Source organism: Peromyscus eremicus, chromosome 8a (assembly GCF_949786415.1).
Source record: "Peromyscus eremicus chromosome 8a, PerEre_H2_v1, whole genome shotgun sequence".
In the NCBI taxonomy this organism is placed as follows: domain Eukaryota; kingdom Metazoa; phylum Chordata; class Mammalia; order Rodentia; family Cricetidae; genus Peromyscus; species Peromyscus eremicus.
In genome coordinates this window covers 82,532,000-82,545,946 of record NC_081423.1, presented here as the reverse complement: position 1 = coordinate 82,545,946, position 13,947 = coordinate 82,532,000, and the positions used below count along the sequence as shown (strand labels likewise).

Genomic DNA, 13,947 nt, shown 5'->3' with positions numbered 1-13,947 from the left:
GTCATATGCAAGGCCACTCCCAGTTTATGAGATCTGGGGCAAAGACTCTTTGAAGAGGTAATAAAATTTAGCCTGCTAGGAAATGACGATGGCTGAGCGTCCTGACTTAGCAAACGCAATTGAACAATTTTTTTTTTCTTTTACAAGGAAAGACATTCTAATGGATAGCAAAAATGACATTCGAATGAGATAGGCTTTCGGGGATTGGAAAGGGCTTTCCCAAGAGCGAAAGACCTGGAACACGCCACCACCCCATCCGTGGAGAGTGTATATAAGCACTGTAGGGAGGCCTGGAGAGTCCATAGCCTGAGATCCTACCTAAGCTGCCACCTTCTTCGCTAGCGCCATGGCCACCCAGATCTGCACCCCGACCTTCTCCACTGGGTCTGCCAGGGGCCTCTGTGGCACCGCAGGCAGCTTCTCTCGGATGTCCTCCATCCATTCCATGGGCTCCTGCAGGGCCCCCAGTTTGGTTGGCGCTGTGGGGCCCGTGTCCTCCTTCAGGACAGGCTTCTCTGGCCTTGGGGGCTGCTTGCCGGGCTCCTATCTGTCCTCTGGGTGCCACTCCTCTGGCTTCGCCGGGAACGGGGGCTGGTTCTGCGAGGGCAGCTTCAATGGCAATGAGAAGGCGACCATGCAGGTCTTGAACGACCGCCTGGCCAACTACCTGGAGAAGGTGCGGCAGCTGGAGCAGGACAATGCGCAACTGGAGTGCCGCATCCGGGAATGGTACGAGTGTCAGGTCCCATACATCTGCCCGGACTACCAGTCCTACTTTAAGACCGCCGAAGACTTGCAGCAGAAGGTAACGGGCCAGGGCCTCTCCCAGCTGGCCAGACAGCTCCTGGAAGCCTCCCATTCCAAGACTCAGCCACTCTCTGAAGTTTGCAGGGGAGCCTTCTAGAAGGAGAGCTCTACTCTCTGGGGCTTGGTTCCCTGGGGACCCAGGCTTCCTTGCTGGTCTCTGTACCCTGTTACCAGCTGTTCTTCCTTCCCTCATTGTCTTAGCCCAGGGAGGAGGGGAGGATCATGTCTCTAGTCCTCACTAGGTGTAGTACCATACCTGACACCTTCCTAGCCATTGGCTTACTTGTTCTTCATCCTGGAGAGAGGGGTATGACTACGCCCATCTAACAGATAAGGGGGCTGAATTTTGAGAGGCTCAGCAACTTGTCCAGGGTCGCACACCTTGAATGTGGGATCCAGAATCAGAACCCACTTCTGATATATCAGAACCTCACCTTGATCTATCCTACTGGCCACCCTACAGAAGCCAGGACCAATGGGGCCAGTGATGTGGTGTCCCTCCTGGGGCCTGTACTCCCTCCTTGTCTGGATATTTGAAGATGTTGCCTGTATTTAGAGGCATCCATGAGCTAGGCTCCCCACCCCACAGGCTTCACATTGCCAGGCCTTCCCCAGTTCAGGGAAAACCTCTTGTTTTTCAGATCTTGCTGACCAAGTCTGAGAATGCCAGGCTTGTGTTGCAAATTGACAATGCCAAGCTGGCTGCTGATGACTTCCGGACCAAGTGAGTGGCCCAACCAGGGGAGGTTTGTTCTGTGTCAAACTCTGTTCCCTGCTTTTTGGGAACTGGTGAGGTGGGAATAAAGCCAGATACAGTTGTAAATGGGAAGACATGCAGAGGCCCTAGTTCCCTCCTGGGACAAGGGAGAGGACCACTGTGTTTCTGACTCCAAGTTAGCCACAGCAGTTTGGCCCAGGGCTTCCCTGGCTGCAGACTTGGCAGGGTTCTATGTGTGCAGGTATGAGACGGAGCTGTCCCTGAGGCAGCTGGTGGAGGCGGACATCAATGGCCTGCGCCGGATCTTGGATGAGCTGACCCTGTGTAGGGCTGATCTGGAAGCCCAGGTGGAGTCCCTGAAGGAGGAGCTGCTGTGTCTCAAGAAGAACCATGAAGAGGTGAGGCTGCTGCCACCTGAACCCCAAGGTCCCCATCCAGCCAAGGAGTCCCTGCTGGCCCCTGGGCTTATTGTATGGCAGGAAGTACATGCAGCCCTTTATACCTTATTTCACTGTCACAGTAACCTAAAGAGTTAGAGCCCACTGTAAGCTCCATTTTACAGCTGAGAAGATGGTCATAAAGATGTGATGTCATTTGCCTTCAGTCACGCAGAGACTACACCCTCGCCCATGACATTACAACTCCATTTGGATTATGGAGTTTGATAATAATTCTATATTCTTGGTGTGTCATCCCCCCAATCCTCAGAAGGGGCTAGATGTAGATAGACCAATGGGGAGAGCCACATTCAAAGAGGCCAGCTCTCCTGTATCACGGTACCCGAGGGAGGAAGGGGAATTTGAACCCAGGTCACTGAACCTACCAAGCCAGCAACTTGTTCACAGCCTTATGCCATCTTGTTTTGTCTGTCACTGCAGGAAGTCAACACACTCCGTTCCCAGCTTGGGGACCGACTGAACGTGGAGGTGGATGCTGCCCCTCCAGTGGATCTCAACAAGATATTGGATGACATGAGATGCCAGTATGAGACCCTGGTGGAGAATAACCGCAGAGATGTAGAGGCTTGGTTCAACACTCAGGTGGGGCTGGCCATACAGGACTGTAGGCTGTGGGGTGGGGGTCACTGTGTGGAGGGGAGACACTAGGTCTCATCCTGTTCTGCACTCTCTCCTCCATAGACTGAGGAGCTGAACCAGCAGGTGGTGTCCAGCTCTGAGCAGCTGCAGTGCTGCCAGACAGAGATCATCGAGCTGAGACGCACAGTCAATGCCCTGGAGATCGAGCTGCAGGCCCAGCACAGCATGGTGGGTGGTCTCTGCCCAGCTGACTGATCGCAATTCATTGAAGGCTCTTTGACTTACCAATGTGCTGGCCATCATGCTGTCACAGGGCCTAATCACAACTGTGTGCGGATACTAGGAGAGTGGGTCATGTAGGGTGGAATTCTTCCTCCTCAATCGCTCCTCTTTGCCACTGCAGCGGAATTCTCTGGAATCTACCCTGGCTGAGACAGAGGCCCGCTATGGCTCCCAGCTGGCTCAGATGCAGTGTCTGATCACCAACGTGGAGTCCCAGCTGGCTGAGATTCGCTGTGACCTGGAGCGGCAGAACCATGAGTATCAGGTGTTACTGGACGTCAAGGCCCGGCTGGAGTCAGAGATTGCCACCTACCGCTGTTTGCTGGAGGGCGAAGACTGCAAGTGAGTGATGCTGGGACTCCCTGAGCTGGGCTGAGAGAAGGGCTTGACACACTTTCAGAGCCGAGTGGTTGTTACAAAGATGAAGGTAATTAAGCTAAAGCCATTGAAGATTCCTTCTGGTCCCGCGCTTTGGAAAATGTTCAAGGGGCTGTGCTAAGCCGAGGCACAAGCCCACCTTTGACCATCTTTTTGGTGGAAGTTCCTAATCTTCCCTCCTACAGCTCCATCCTCCCTTCCCTGGGGTTTCAGAGTCATTGAAATGCTTTGATATCATTCATTATTGTTACTACTGTCCAGCATGATTTCCTAAATCGATCTAATGCTCTAGTGCCAAGTGCATCATATGTGATTTCATTTCTTCAGGCTTCCTGCCCACCCTTGTTCCACGGAATGCAAGCCTACCTTAAGAGTTCCTTACACCCCCTCTACACCCTGCACCCCGGCCGGACCCTGTACCCCAGCTTCTCAGGTCAGCACCCAGATCCGTACCATCACCGAGGAGATCAGAGATGGAAGAGTTGTCTCCTCCAGGGAGCACGTGGTGCCCCGCGCACTGTGACCGGCCACCAGTGAGGCCTAGGCCACAGGAAGGAGGACACCTTGTGGCTTTTGGCAGCTAAATGATTTTGCACCTCCCTAGGGCCCTCCTTGCTTAGCAGGTTTTTCTACTAAAATTCATCTATTGTTTCTGGTCTTAACTGTGCTTTTTACGCCATGCAAACCAGGTTCCCCTGGAAACATACCCAATAAAGTGTTCTCTTGGCATAGCAAACCTGATCCCGGCTGACTCTGTTGATTCTCCCGTGGTTAGTGTCCAGGGGTGTTTGGGCATGGGATATAGTAAAGTCGCTGAGTGATCGAAATATTTAATATTGGAGATGCTTCAGGTTCTGGTCAACAGACACTGACCCCCACCTCAGTCTTGGTGGGTGCCGGTCATTGTTCCCAGACTGGCTTTGCCTGTAGGCACTTACACTAAAATAGCCAGAGAAGATGCAAAGGTTCCAGCCTTCTTTAGCAGGCTTGGTGGGATCAGTGGTCATCTCCCATTCCTTTCTACCTTCTCCCTTGGCGAGCTCCTGTCTCCTCCACTTCCCAACATGGGTTCAATAGAGATGAGTCCCAGGGCCAACAAGAGAATGCCAGTCTCAGGTGGTCTAGCCTGAGCCAACCATACCATAGAGGGGAGTTGGGGTGAACTGGGAGGTGAAAACAGAGAGTCAGGCAAATCCATGTTCCTAATACGGGGATATGAGAGTATAGAGGACCCCAGAGGGCACTTTTGTGTTCTGTGTTATAAAGACACATTTGCACTCCATGTTGTAGAAAGGAGTCAGTGCATAGACGTTAGGAGCTTAGCAAGTATGCACTGTTAATGGTTTGTCTGTCCTAACAACTCCCACCCCAGCTCAGATGTCCCGGGAGGAGCACAAAGTTGATGATGGCAGATGGTCACTAGACTTAGAATTTCAGGAAGTCCCTGAGCACAGACATCCACAGAATGAGTGGGGAGTACTGAGATGATAGAGGCATAAGACATCACAAGTCTCAGGAATGCATCTGACAGCCTGACCGAGCTCCAGAGTGATGGACAGCTTTTAGTCTCTCATCCAGTCCCATGTCCTATGAAGTTGCTGGCAGGAGATGAGACAGAGGCCTTTTTTTTGAGTGACATAAACCCATTACCCTTTCAGATTACCTTCTCTCCTAATAAAGCACAACATAGATTGGATTCCCATTTCTATTCATTGGCCTTTGTGGTAACAGGCAGCATAAACTCTCATATTGCAGTTACAGGAAGTATAGGGAGTCAGGGACAGTGTGGTGCCGGGGACAGCCAGACTGCTGTGGGAGGTGGAGCTCAGGGTGTATAGATTTGCCTGGCTGAGCTGTGCTGACCTGTGTAGGAGTTGAATTGGGCTAGTAGAAGCAGGGTCTATGAGAAGTCAGAGGTTCCCTGTTGGCCTCTCTGCCTTTTGACCCATTCTTCAGTTCAGAACACAGACCCAGAGCCGGGAGTGACTTACACCAGATCACACAGCAGTGAAGGACTGAGTCCTGACCATCACCCAGCTCTTCAGCCTTTGCCTCTGGGCTCTTCCTTTAGGCCAAGATAGTGCTGCCAACGCTACCATATATTTGGTGACTAAGCCAAACATGAGGAAGCCAGAAGTACCCCAGTTAGGTCCTAGGAGAAGATGTTCACAGGTAGAACGGAAGTGTCTTGGCTGGGGCTGCTTTGCAGCTCTCCAACTCATGCCCAGGCATGCTCAGGGACTCGTTTAGTCTCAACAGTCCATCTATGAACTGGAGCTTCTGGGAGCCCTGGTGGGACGATGTGTGTCAGCACTCAAAATGTGGTGCTTAGCAGAGTTGATCTGAATGAAAACGAAGAGTCTCTGGGCTACACTCAAACAGCCCTGTGTGATTGTGAGTACTTCAAACAGCCCTGTGCAATTGTGAGTACTTCAAACAGTCCTGTGCGATTGTGAGTAATTGCTTTGGTCGTGTGTCATTGCTTCAATTCTTGCTAAATCCTTCAGAGCACTTGAGTTAGTAAAGGAACCCCTCCTATGCTCAACCTCACCCACACACCCTTGACTGAGGCCGCTGACGGACAAACTGGAGTGCAACGCGGCACAACAATTGAAAGTCCTAGGACTTGGTTCTTTTGACTCGTACCCCATCTCTCTCTCCATGACATCAGGAGAGAGATGAGATGATACAGGACACTTACTTCCAAGGTGGTCAGTTTAGTCGCTACTTTCTAGATATACTATCTGGTATGTCACTCAGGCTTCAGTGAATAAATTAGAAGTTAAGGTGTGAAGACCTCCCCACCCCATCCAGTAAATTCTGTGCTAATGCACACCAGGGCTCAGTCAGGGAGGAGCAGGGACATGAGACTGGCCGCATCAACTGTGAATAGCAGGCATGGCTCCCATGGAGCAGCCACCCAGTTGCAGACCTTCTCTCACTCCCTGTTCAGGGATAGCAAGAGCCAGGGCAGGACAGGGGTTTGAGTTGCGAGCATGGGGAGATTGTTGAGTGTTGGCGTGATTAGGGAAGGGTTCCGGGAAGATTTGGATTTGGCAGAAACCTTCAAGGATGGGCAGAAAAAGGAGGCAAGAAGGGAGAAGGTATTTTAGGGCATGGCTGAGCATGTTCATGCCATGTTCTGGGGACAGTGTGGAGCACATCTGGACAGAGAACAGAGATCTTGAGGGGAAAGATTATCAGGAGGCTTCTAAACAATGTTAGTTCCTGCTGAGATGGTGTTCTAGGCAATTAGTTTATTTTAGTTTTTTAAATTCCAAAGGATGGGGGGAAGAAACAGAGCAGCACAATTTATAGACTATTTCATAGCACTGAAAACATTACTTATCTTTTTTTTTTTAAACAGATCTAATTATCTAAAAACATCTTATCAGGACTTTTCAGCCACACCTTTGAGTTGCCTCACGGGCCTGTATCCCTTGAGCAGGTGGCTTTTGTTCTCTGCTAGGGGACCTGGCTTGTTGGGGCAGGTGCAGTTGGTTCCTGTCTTGGAGTTTCTGCCTCCTTATCTCTGAGAGTGGGACTAGCAGAAGGATGCTAGTCCCTCTCTCTCTCTTCTCCAGTCATTCATTCTTTCTTCCCTTCTTCCTTTTCTCCATTCTATGCTTTCTTCTCAAAACCCTTTGTTTCTTTATGTAACACAGTCCATTCATTCACTCAGTCACTCCCTCACACACTCACTCACACTCATTCACACACTCACGCACTCACTCTCGCATTCACTTGAGCACTCGGAGACATCTAGAAGGGCCGCACTATTTCTGACATTGCAGGGGTGTTTCAAAAGAAGTATGAGGTTAGTCCCCAGGGCGGTTCCTTGGGAAGATGGGGCTGGAGCACGAGACAGAGGCTGGCAGGTCACAGGGGACAAAGGGAGTCTCTCCCAGTCACTTCCATGGGTTCACAGTGTTGGGTGGGCACAGCAGGACTGGAGAGGGCTGTGATCTCTAAAAGAATGGCTGGGACTGAGCCCCCAGAGGCAGTTGGACAGGTCTGAGGACTGGAGTCACTGGAGGGGCAGGGCTATGATCTCCTAGCAAGGCCTTTGTGGACCTTGCATAAACTATTCATTGCCCCACCTTGGGATTTCTGTGGGAGTTGGCACCCTTCTATCCGTGCAGGGTGTAGGTGGTGCTGGGGGTTTAATTTAAGGGGACTGCACACTTTTGCACAAGAGCCATATCTGCCACCTCTGCTATTATTTGGCTGGCTCCTAAAGCACCGTAAGTACTCATCTATCCAGTAGGGTCACTGATAATGCCAATCTCATGCCTCATGAGGATGTTGGGAGGACTGAGTGAGAGGATGTGTAGAAAGACTGAGCACAGGTCCTGGCACACTCTGAGTGCTCAGTGGGTGATGGAGGGCCCCACTGCTATTGCCATTAATAGGGTGGTTTGGAGGAGTATTCCAAGCTGCCAGCAGCCCTTGGTCCCTATCTAGGGAGCTCAGGTTTTAGTAAAGCCCCACCAAGGAAGCCATCTGACCCCCGGGCTTGAGTGGATTAATACAGAATTCCCAGGCCTTCGTGCTGTGTCTTCTCTGGGCCACATGGCTTCAGAGTTTCCCTGATGAGCCCAGAGCACACTCCCAGGAGACTGTGGCCTAGGAGGGGGATGGGTGGGAAATACAAATACTCCAGGAGGCTCGACCAGGCTCTCAGCTCAGCTGCATCTTTGCACCGAGGCATGGCGGTTCGGGGAGGAGAGGCTGAGGCAGCCAATGGGACCCTAGGATTATGCTGGGTGGGTGCTGATCACACTGGATCACAGAGTGTGGAAAGGATGCAGTGACTCATGGGAGTTCTATATCTGAGGGTTCCAAACCTATTTACCTGGCCCACGGGATAGTGGACTGTGTGCTTAGAATCTGTCCCCACTCCCTAATGACAGCTACTCGGCATTACCAAGTTCCAGTTCAACAAGACTGCACTTGTGAAGGGACTGGCTGCTGCCACAAGGAGCACTTGCCACAAGCAGGTGCTGTCTGAGCTTCTCCAAGCTCAGTTAATGCTTAAGGCTACCCAAGGTGCAGGCATGGATATCTGTTCTCATTACAGAAGAAGAAACAGAGGGAGACCCTGAGAGGTGGAGTCAGGTGGTTCATGGTTGGGCTATTCGAGCCCACAAGTTCAGATGTCACTACTGGGTCAGGTTGCTTTTCTTGGGATCCCCGGGTGTGACCCTCATGCCCTGTGGATCTCCTCTAATTCTCTCCTTTCTGTTTTTTATGGACTATTATATCAAGCAGCCTGGGACAGAATCCCAGGTTTTGCCTGACACAAGCTGGAGGTGCTAAGCAAGTTCTTAATATATCTGAGCTTTGATGTCTTCAGCTACAGGATGGGGACCATGAGTTCAGATCTGTAGAGAGCACATGTGGGAAGGTGCTGAGCACCATACCTTGCTCACTGCTGGTCTCAGCTCATGGTTACGTCTTAATGGGAAGATAGTAGGTGTTCTTAGAAGAGTAAGCAGAACCCCAAACCACAGGACAGCTCAGAAGGCACGTCCCATAGACTCTCACCTACGGCATTCCATCCCCATCCCCATCTCTCCTCAGTCCTGGTTCCAGGGCTCACTTGTTCACATACTGGACTGGTTGGATGTCTCATCAAACCTTCTAGGCATTGGGTCAGCCAGATTCCAGAGCAGAGATGAGCCTTGGAGGCTCAGGTTCCTTGTACCTGCTGAGGAAATGTATAAATCAAACACTCACATTCCCCTTTGCCAATTCAGGCAACTGGAATGAAATCCTCCATTTTTACCTGGGCTGGAAAAGTCATGTCCTCCCAAACATGGCTCCAGCTGTCACAGGGTCAGGAACTGACATTGAGTTATTCTGGTTAGAGTTGAGGCTATGTAACCAGAACAGAACTTTTGGCAAGGAAGTAGGGGAGTGTCTGCCAGGGCTCTCTTGGGTTGAAGGTTATGTACTGTCCCATTTTGTCCAGGACAAAGAGTTCCCTGGATCACATTAAAAGTACAGTAGTCCAGTGGAACCTGGGACAGTTGGTCACCATGGCCATATCTTCTGGGCCTATTCAAGAGCCTTTTATGGTTGCCCAAGCTACAAGATCCCTGCCTTCTAGCCACTTGCAGGCTTGCTACCCCCTCCCCAGACTGTCCATCAAAAGAGACAAGACTAAAAGAAGACAAGACGGGTGGCTGGACTCCCACGCCTGCTTAACAAAGAGGCTGAGGTCTGGGTTCTGATGACAGGCCCCTTTGAAGAGCTGGTGCAGACTGGGTCTTCCCAGGGTGCAGGGCTGTGGGGGTGAGTCTCCACATATCCACTTGTCCAACGGGGATTCTGTTTTACGAGGCCAGGATATGTCCATGGGTAGCTAAATAACAGGCTAATGAGAGGTTTTGATAGAAAGTGGAATTAACTTTAATGAGGAGAAAAGACTTTGTAAGGGCCAACCAACGCCCACTGGGGCAGAGGTATAAAGTCAGGCTAGGGAGCTGCTTCTCTGTGTTGGGGTGTCTACTCTCAGAGATCTACCGCTTACTGGGCTGCTGTGGCCATGGCTTCCAAATGCCTCAAGGCCAGCTTCTCCTCTGGATCCCTCAAGAGCCCAGGTAAAGCTGGAGGGGGCTCCACTCGAATGACCACAATGTACTCCAGCAGCTCTTGCAAGCTGCCAAGTCTTTCCCGGGGAGCCCGGAGTTTCTCTGTGTGTTCTGCTGGCCTGGGTAGAAACAGTTACAGGGTTTCCAGCTGCCTTCCAGCTCTCTGCCTCCCCATGGGAGGCTTTGCCACCAGCTACAGCACCAGTGGAGGTTGGTTTGGGGAGGGCATCCTCACTGGCAATGAGAAGGAGACCATGCAGGTCCTGAATGACCGCCTGGCCAGCTACCTGGAGAAGGTGCGGCAGCTGGAGAAGGAGAATGCCAGCCTGGAGAGCCGCATTCGAGAGTGGTGTGAGCAGCAGGTGCCCTATATGTGTCCCGACTACCAGTCTTACTTCCGGACCATGGAGGAGCTCCAGAAGAAGGTGAGTGGTTTGGAGTGGCTTCAGGTCTAGAAGCCAGAACATGTGTGATAATAGCCTGGATCCCATGGGAAACTTTTAGAGGGAACAGAGCTTATTTATGTCTATGGCCTCTTCTATTCTCCCTGATGATCTTAGCCTATCAGATGAAAACACTCAAGGCCAGGCTTATTAAGTGACCCAGACGGCAATTAATAGACTCAGAACTTGAACACAGAGTGTATTAACTAACTGGCTGTGTAAACTTTGCCATCACTGTCCATCTCTCTGAATTTTAATGTCCTTTTAAAAAAGGCAAATCACACGGATTTGGTGTATTTAGTGAAGCTTGGTTTCTGCATCTGTAAAGCAGAGAAGAAGATGGCTTCTCTGTAAGTCTTCATTCCCGAAGGGCTCAGCTGGAGCATATGTGACCAGAGAACTAGAAGATACCTGTTAGCAGCGACCTGCCTTGGGCCCACAGCAGGTCTAGGGGACAGGAAGGCAGGAGGAAGTGTTATTTCCTCACGCTGCAGTATTTCCCGTAATATGCCTTTGCCTTCTCTCTAGTCCTTGACTATGCATCATAGGCACACCACATTGCAAGGGATCTTGAGGGTCTACACCAGCTCTCATCTCTCACAGAGCCCCACACTGTTGGGATCCAAGGATGGGAATGTACCTCCTTCCATGGGCAGCTCTTGCCAGACTCAGGGAGAAGCTCCCACCAATAGAACATCCTTTCTTACATGAAATCACTTCTTTACGTCCCCAGACTCTTTGTAGCAAGGCAGAGAATGCCAGGCTGGTGGTGCAGATTGACAATGCCAAGCTGGCTGCCGATGACTTCAGGACCAAGTAAGTGGTCTGCTGGTCCCCAGACTGGGGCTGATGATGATAACTGGATGCTGGTGATGGTTGGTCTCAGGGTTTCAGCTACATTCAGTCATTGAGGCATGAGGGCAGAGCTTACAGCACCAGGCTAGTCTGGGGCGGGGCTTGACTTTGATACAAATGGGATCACAGGTTTGAGTGCCTTGCTCTGTGTCTCCAGGTACGAGACGGAGGTTTCCCTGCGGCAGCTGGTGGAGGCTGACATCAATGGTCTGCGCAGGATCCTGGATGACCTGACTCTGTGTAAGGCTGACCTGGAAGCACAGGTGGAGTCTCTGAAGGAAGAATTGCTCTGCCTCAAGAAGAATCATGAGGAGGTGAGCATGGCGGGGAGGAGCTGAGCATGGGGGGAAGAGGTGAGTGTGGGGGAGGAGATGAGCATGGGGGAGGAGGTGAGCATGAAGGAGAAAATGAGCATGGGGGAGGAGGTGAGCATGGGGGAGGAGGTGAGCATAGGGTACTAAGGCAGCCACCTAGAAACAGACCCTATCTGTGCCACAGGAAGTGAACTCACTGCGCTGCCAGCTTGGCGATCGGCTCAATGTTGAGGTGGATGCTGCCCCACCTGTTGATCTGAACCGTGTTCTGGATGAGATGAGGTGCCAATATGAGACCTTGGTGGAGAATAACCGGAGGGATGCAGAAGACTGGTATGACACCCAGGTAGGTACATGGAAGCAGTCAGTGCAGCAGAGGTGAAGTCATCTACAAGTGTCCTTGGGGCTCTGAACCAGAAGCCAGAGATGGAGGGTTTTACAACTGTTTTGACTCCATCTTGCAACCATGCGATCTTTCCAGCAAGCATGGCAGAAATGGGTTGGAGTGGGTCATCTGGGAGGTTGTCCTTGACTCATCATACTCATGGTTCCAAGTGATCTCTGTAACTTTTGAAGCCGAGACCTCAGGGTTCCTGATCAGATCCCATGCGTGGGTATGTTTCAGACCGAGGAGCTGAATCAGCAGGTCGTGTCCAGCTCGGAGCAGCTGCAGTCCTGCCAGGCAGACATCATTGACTTGAGACGCACCGTCAACTCCCTAGAGATTGAGTTGCAGGCCCAGCAGAGCATGGTAAGCACTGGGGTGGGTAGAATAGCTGCTGAGCCAAGCCTGGAAGCACGCAACCCCCAGATTCCACACGGTGGCCATACACACTGATTCCAAGAGTTCAGATTCTTTGCTCAGGGCTTCCCTGTGTAGAGAGGAGGGTGTGAAGGCCAGAAACACATCACAACTGCCCTTGTGGTGAAAGACAGGAAGGTCTGTAGTATACTCCTCTATGCTGTGGTAGTGACTTCTTTATTTACATAAGATCTACCTTTTGTGTAATTATCAGTTGTCTAGAGGTACTGCTAGGAAGGAGATGCTGTCTAGATCAAGGGGCTACAGGAGCTTGGGCTAGCTCATCTTCAGTGGTGTTTGACTGTGGTTTCTCCTAGCTCAGTGACTCTCTGAGTTTCCATTCTGGTATTCTGAAGTCCCACCTAGACCCAGGCGGATCTTCCTCGATAGTTCTCTGGCCTCTAACCTGGTCCTCTTCCCACAACCCTGGTCCTCCCAGAGAGATGCTTTGGACTCCACCCTGGTAGAGACAGAAGCCCGCTACAGCTCCCAGCTGGCCCAGATGCAGTGCATGATCGGCAGCGTGGAGTCCCAGCTTGGTGAGATCCGGGCTGACCTGGAGCGTCAGAACCAGGAGTACCAGGTGCTGCTGGATGTCCGGGCCCGGCTGGAGTGTGAGATCAACACGTACAGGGGCCTGCTGGAGAGTGAGGACAGCAAGTGAGTATGGCTGCATGATCTCACCTCTCCAAAGTTCTGGGGAGATCCCATGGTGCCCAGGAAGAACATATTCTGATTCAGGAGCCTTGGAGGGTTTAGCTCTGATCTTGGGACAGACTCATTTGTTTGCTCTGGCTGGTTCTGTTTTCCTCTCTGAGTACCTATTCCCCCTTGGGTAAAACAAGGGGACAGGATTTAGAAGATGCCATTCTGTTTGTATAGTCTAGGATCTGTTTAGTGTTATCGAACTGGAGTATGATAGTAACCGACTCTCTTCTGTCTCCCAGGCTTCCCTGCAACCCGTGTGCCCCTGACTACTCACCCTCCAAATCATGCCTCCCCTGCCTTCCAGCAGTCTCTTGCAGCTCCGGAGCAGTGCGCGCAACCAACAGCCCCCGCCCTGTCTGTGTTCCCTGCCCAGGGGGCAGGTTCTGAGAAGGACAGATCCAGAGGGTCAAGGCCATTGCCTTCAGGGTTCTGAAACGGCCTCTAGACAACTGTAACTCTTACAGCCCACATCTCTTCATTCATGCTGAACCCATGCCCAGGCCCTGAGAGGGCTCCCTGCATGCTTTTACGTTTCTTAGACCCTGTCAACTGAGGCCGGTTGCCCTTTGGGACTTGACTCCTCATCATTTCAATGGGCTCCAGGGTCTCTTTTCTGGACCTGTTCCTTGGCCAGTCTTTCTTTCTGAGTGTGTTTTCATAGGTTCTGAAATTCAATACAGTGTACCCAGGGTGGGACAATAAAGCCATTTGCTCTGGCTCCCAGTGACTGACTCACATCGTTTTCGTGTTGGTTTGTGCCCATCTTGGGTTCAGATTGACTGTTGGGCAGATGCATGGGGGATATTTGACCAAGGGTAACTCTGGAAATAACAGGGCCCCCATGCTTCTCATTGGAGGTAGTTAGAAGACTGCAATGGAGTGTTTTTCCCCCCATCTGTGCATGTTTGGAATAGCCTTGGGTGTTATTCTCCGGGCTCCATCCACTTTTCCCCACTTTGAGACAGGATTTCTTTGCCCTGAAACTTGCCAAATAGGCTGGACTGGCT

The 13,947-nt window shown here is 51.4% G+C and overlaps 2 protein-coding genes across 2 annotated transcripts; both read left to right on the top strand.

The window, feature by feature from the left end:
- Window positions 1–346: 346 nt before the first annotated feature.
- On the top strand, window positions 347–3,745 carry Krt36 (keratin 36). Its single transcript, XM_059271760.1, has 7 exons — window positions 347–805; window positions 1,449–1,531; window positions 1,767–1,923; window positions 2,404–2,565; window positions 2,665–2,790; window positions 2,966–3,186; window positions 3,550–3,745. The coding sequence occupies exons 1-7, from the start codon at window positions 347–349 to the stop codon at window positions 3,743–3,745; spliced, it is 1,404 nt and encodes a 467-aa protein (XP_059127743.1).
- Window positions 3,746–9,772: 6,027 nt separating this feature from the next.
- On the top strand, window positions 9,773–13,327 carry Krt35 (keratin 35). Its single transcript, XM_059271762.1, has 7 exons — window positions 9,773–10,243; window positions 10,995–11,077; window positions 11,274–11,430; window positions 11,615–11,776; window positions 12,056–12,181; window positions 12,672–12,892; window positions 13,180–13,327. The coding sequence occupies exons 1-7, from the start codon at window positions 9,773–9,775 to the stop codon at window positions 13,325–13,327; spliced, it is 1,368 nt and encodes a 455-aa protein (XP_059127745.1).
- Window positions 13,328–13,947: the final 620 nt, after the last annotated feature.

Bases quoted from the DNA above. Each gene is read 5' to 3' on its own strand.
- Krt36 (XM_059271760.1), top strand. From the start codon at position 347: ATGGCCACCCAGATCTGCACCCCGACCTTCTCCACTGGGTCTGCCAGG. The intron at 806-1,448 runs GTAACGGGCCAG...CTTGTTTTTCAG, and splicing joins CCGAAGACTTGCAGCAGAAG to ATCTTGCTGACCAAGTCTGA. The intron at 2,791-2,965 runs GTGGGTGGTCTC...TTGCCACTGCAG, and splicing joins TGCAGGCCCAGCACAGCATG to CGGAATTCTCTGGAATCTAC.
- Krt35 (XM_059271762.1), top strand. From the start codon at position 9,773: ATGGCTTCCAAATGCCTCAAGGCCAGCTTCTCCTCTGGATCCCTCAAG. The intron at 10,244-10,994 runs GTGAGTGGTTTG...TTACGTCCCCAG, and splicing joins TGGAGGAGCTCCAGAAGAAG to ACTCTTTGTAGCAAGGCAGA. The intron at 11,431-11,614 runs GTGAGCATGGCG...TCTGTGCCACAG, and splicing joins TCAAGAAGAATCATGAGGAG to GAAGTGAACTCACTGCGCTG.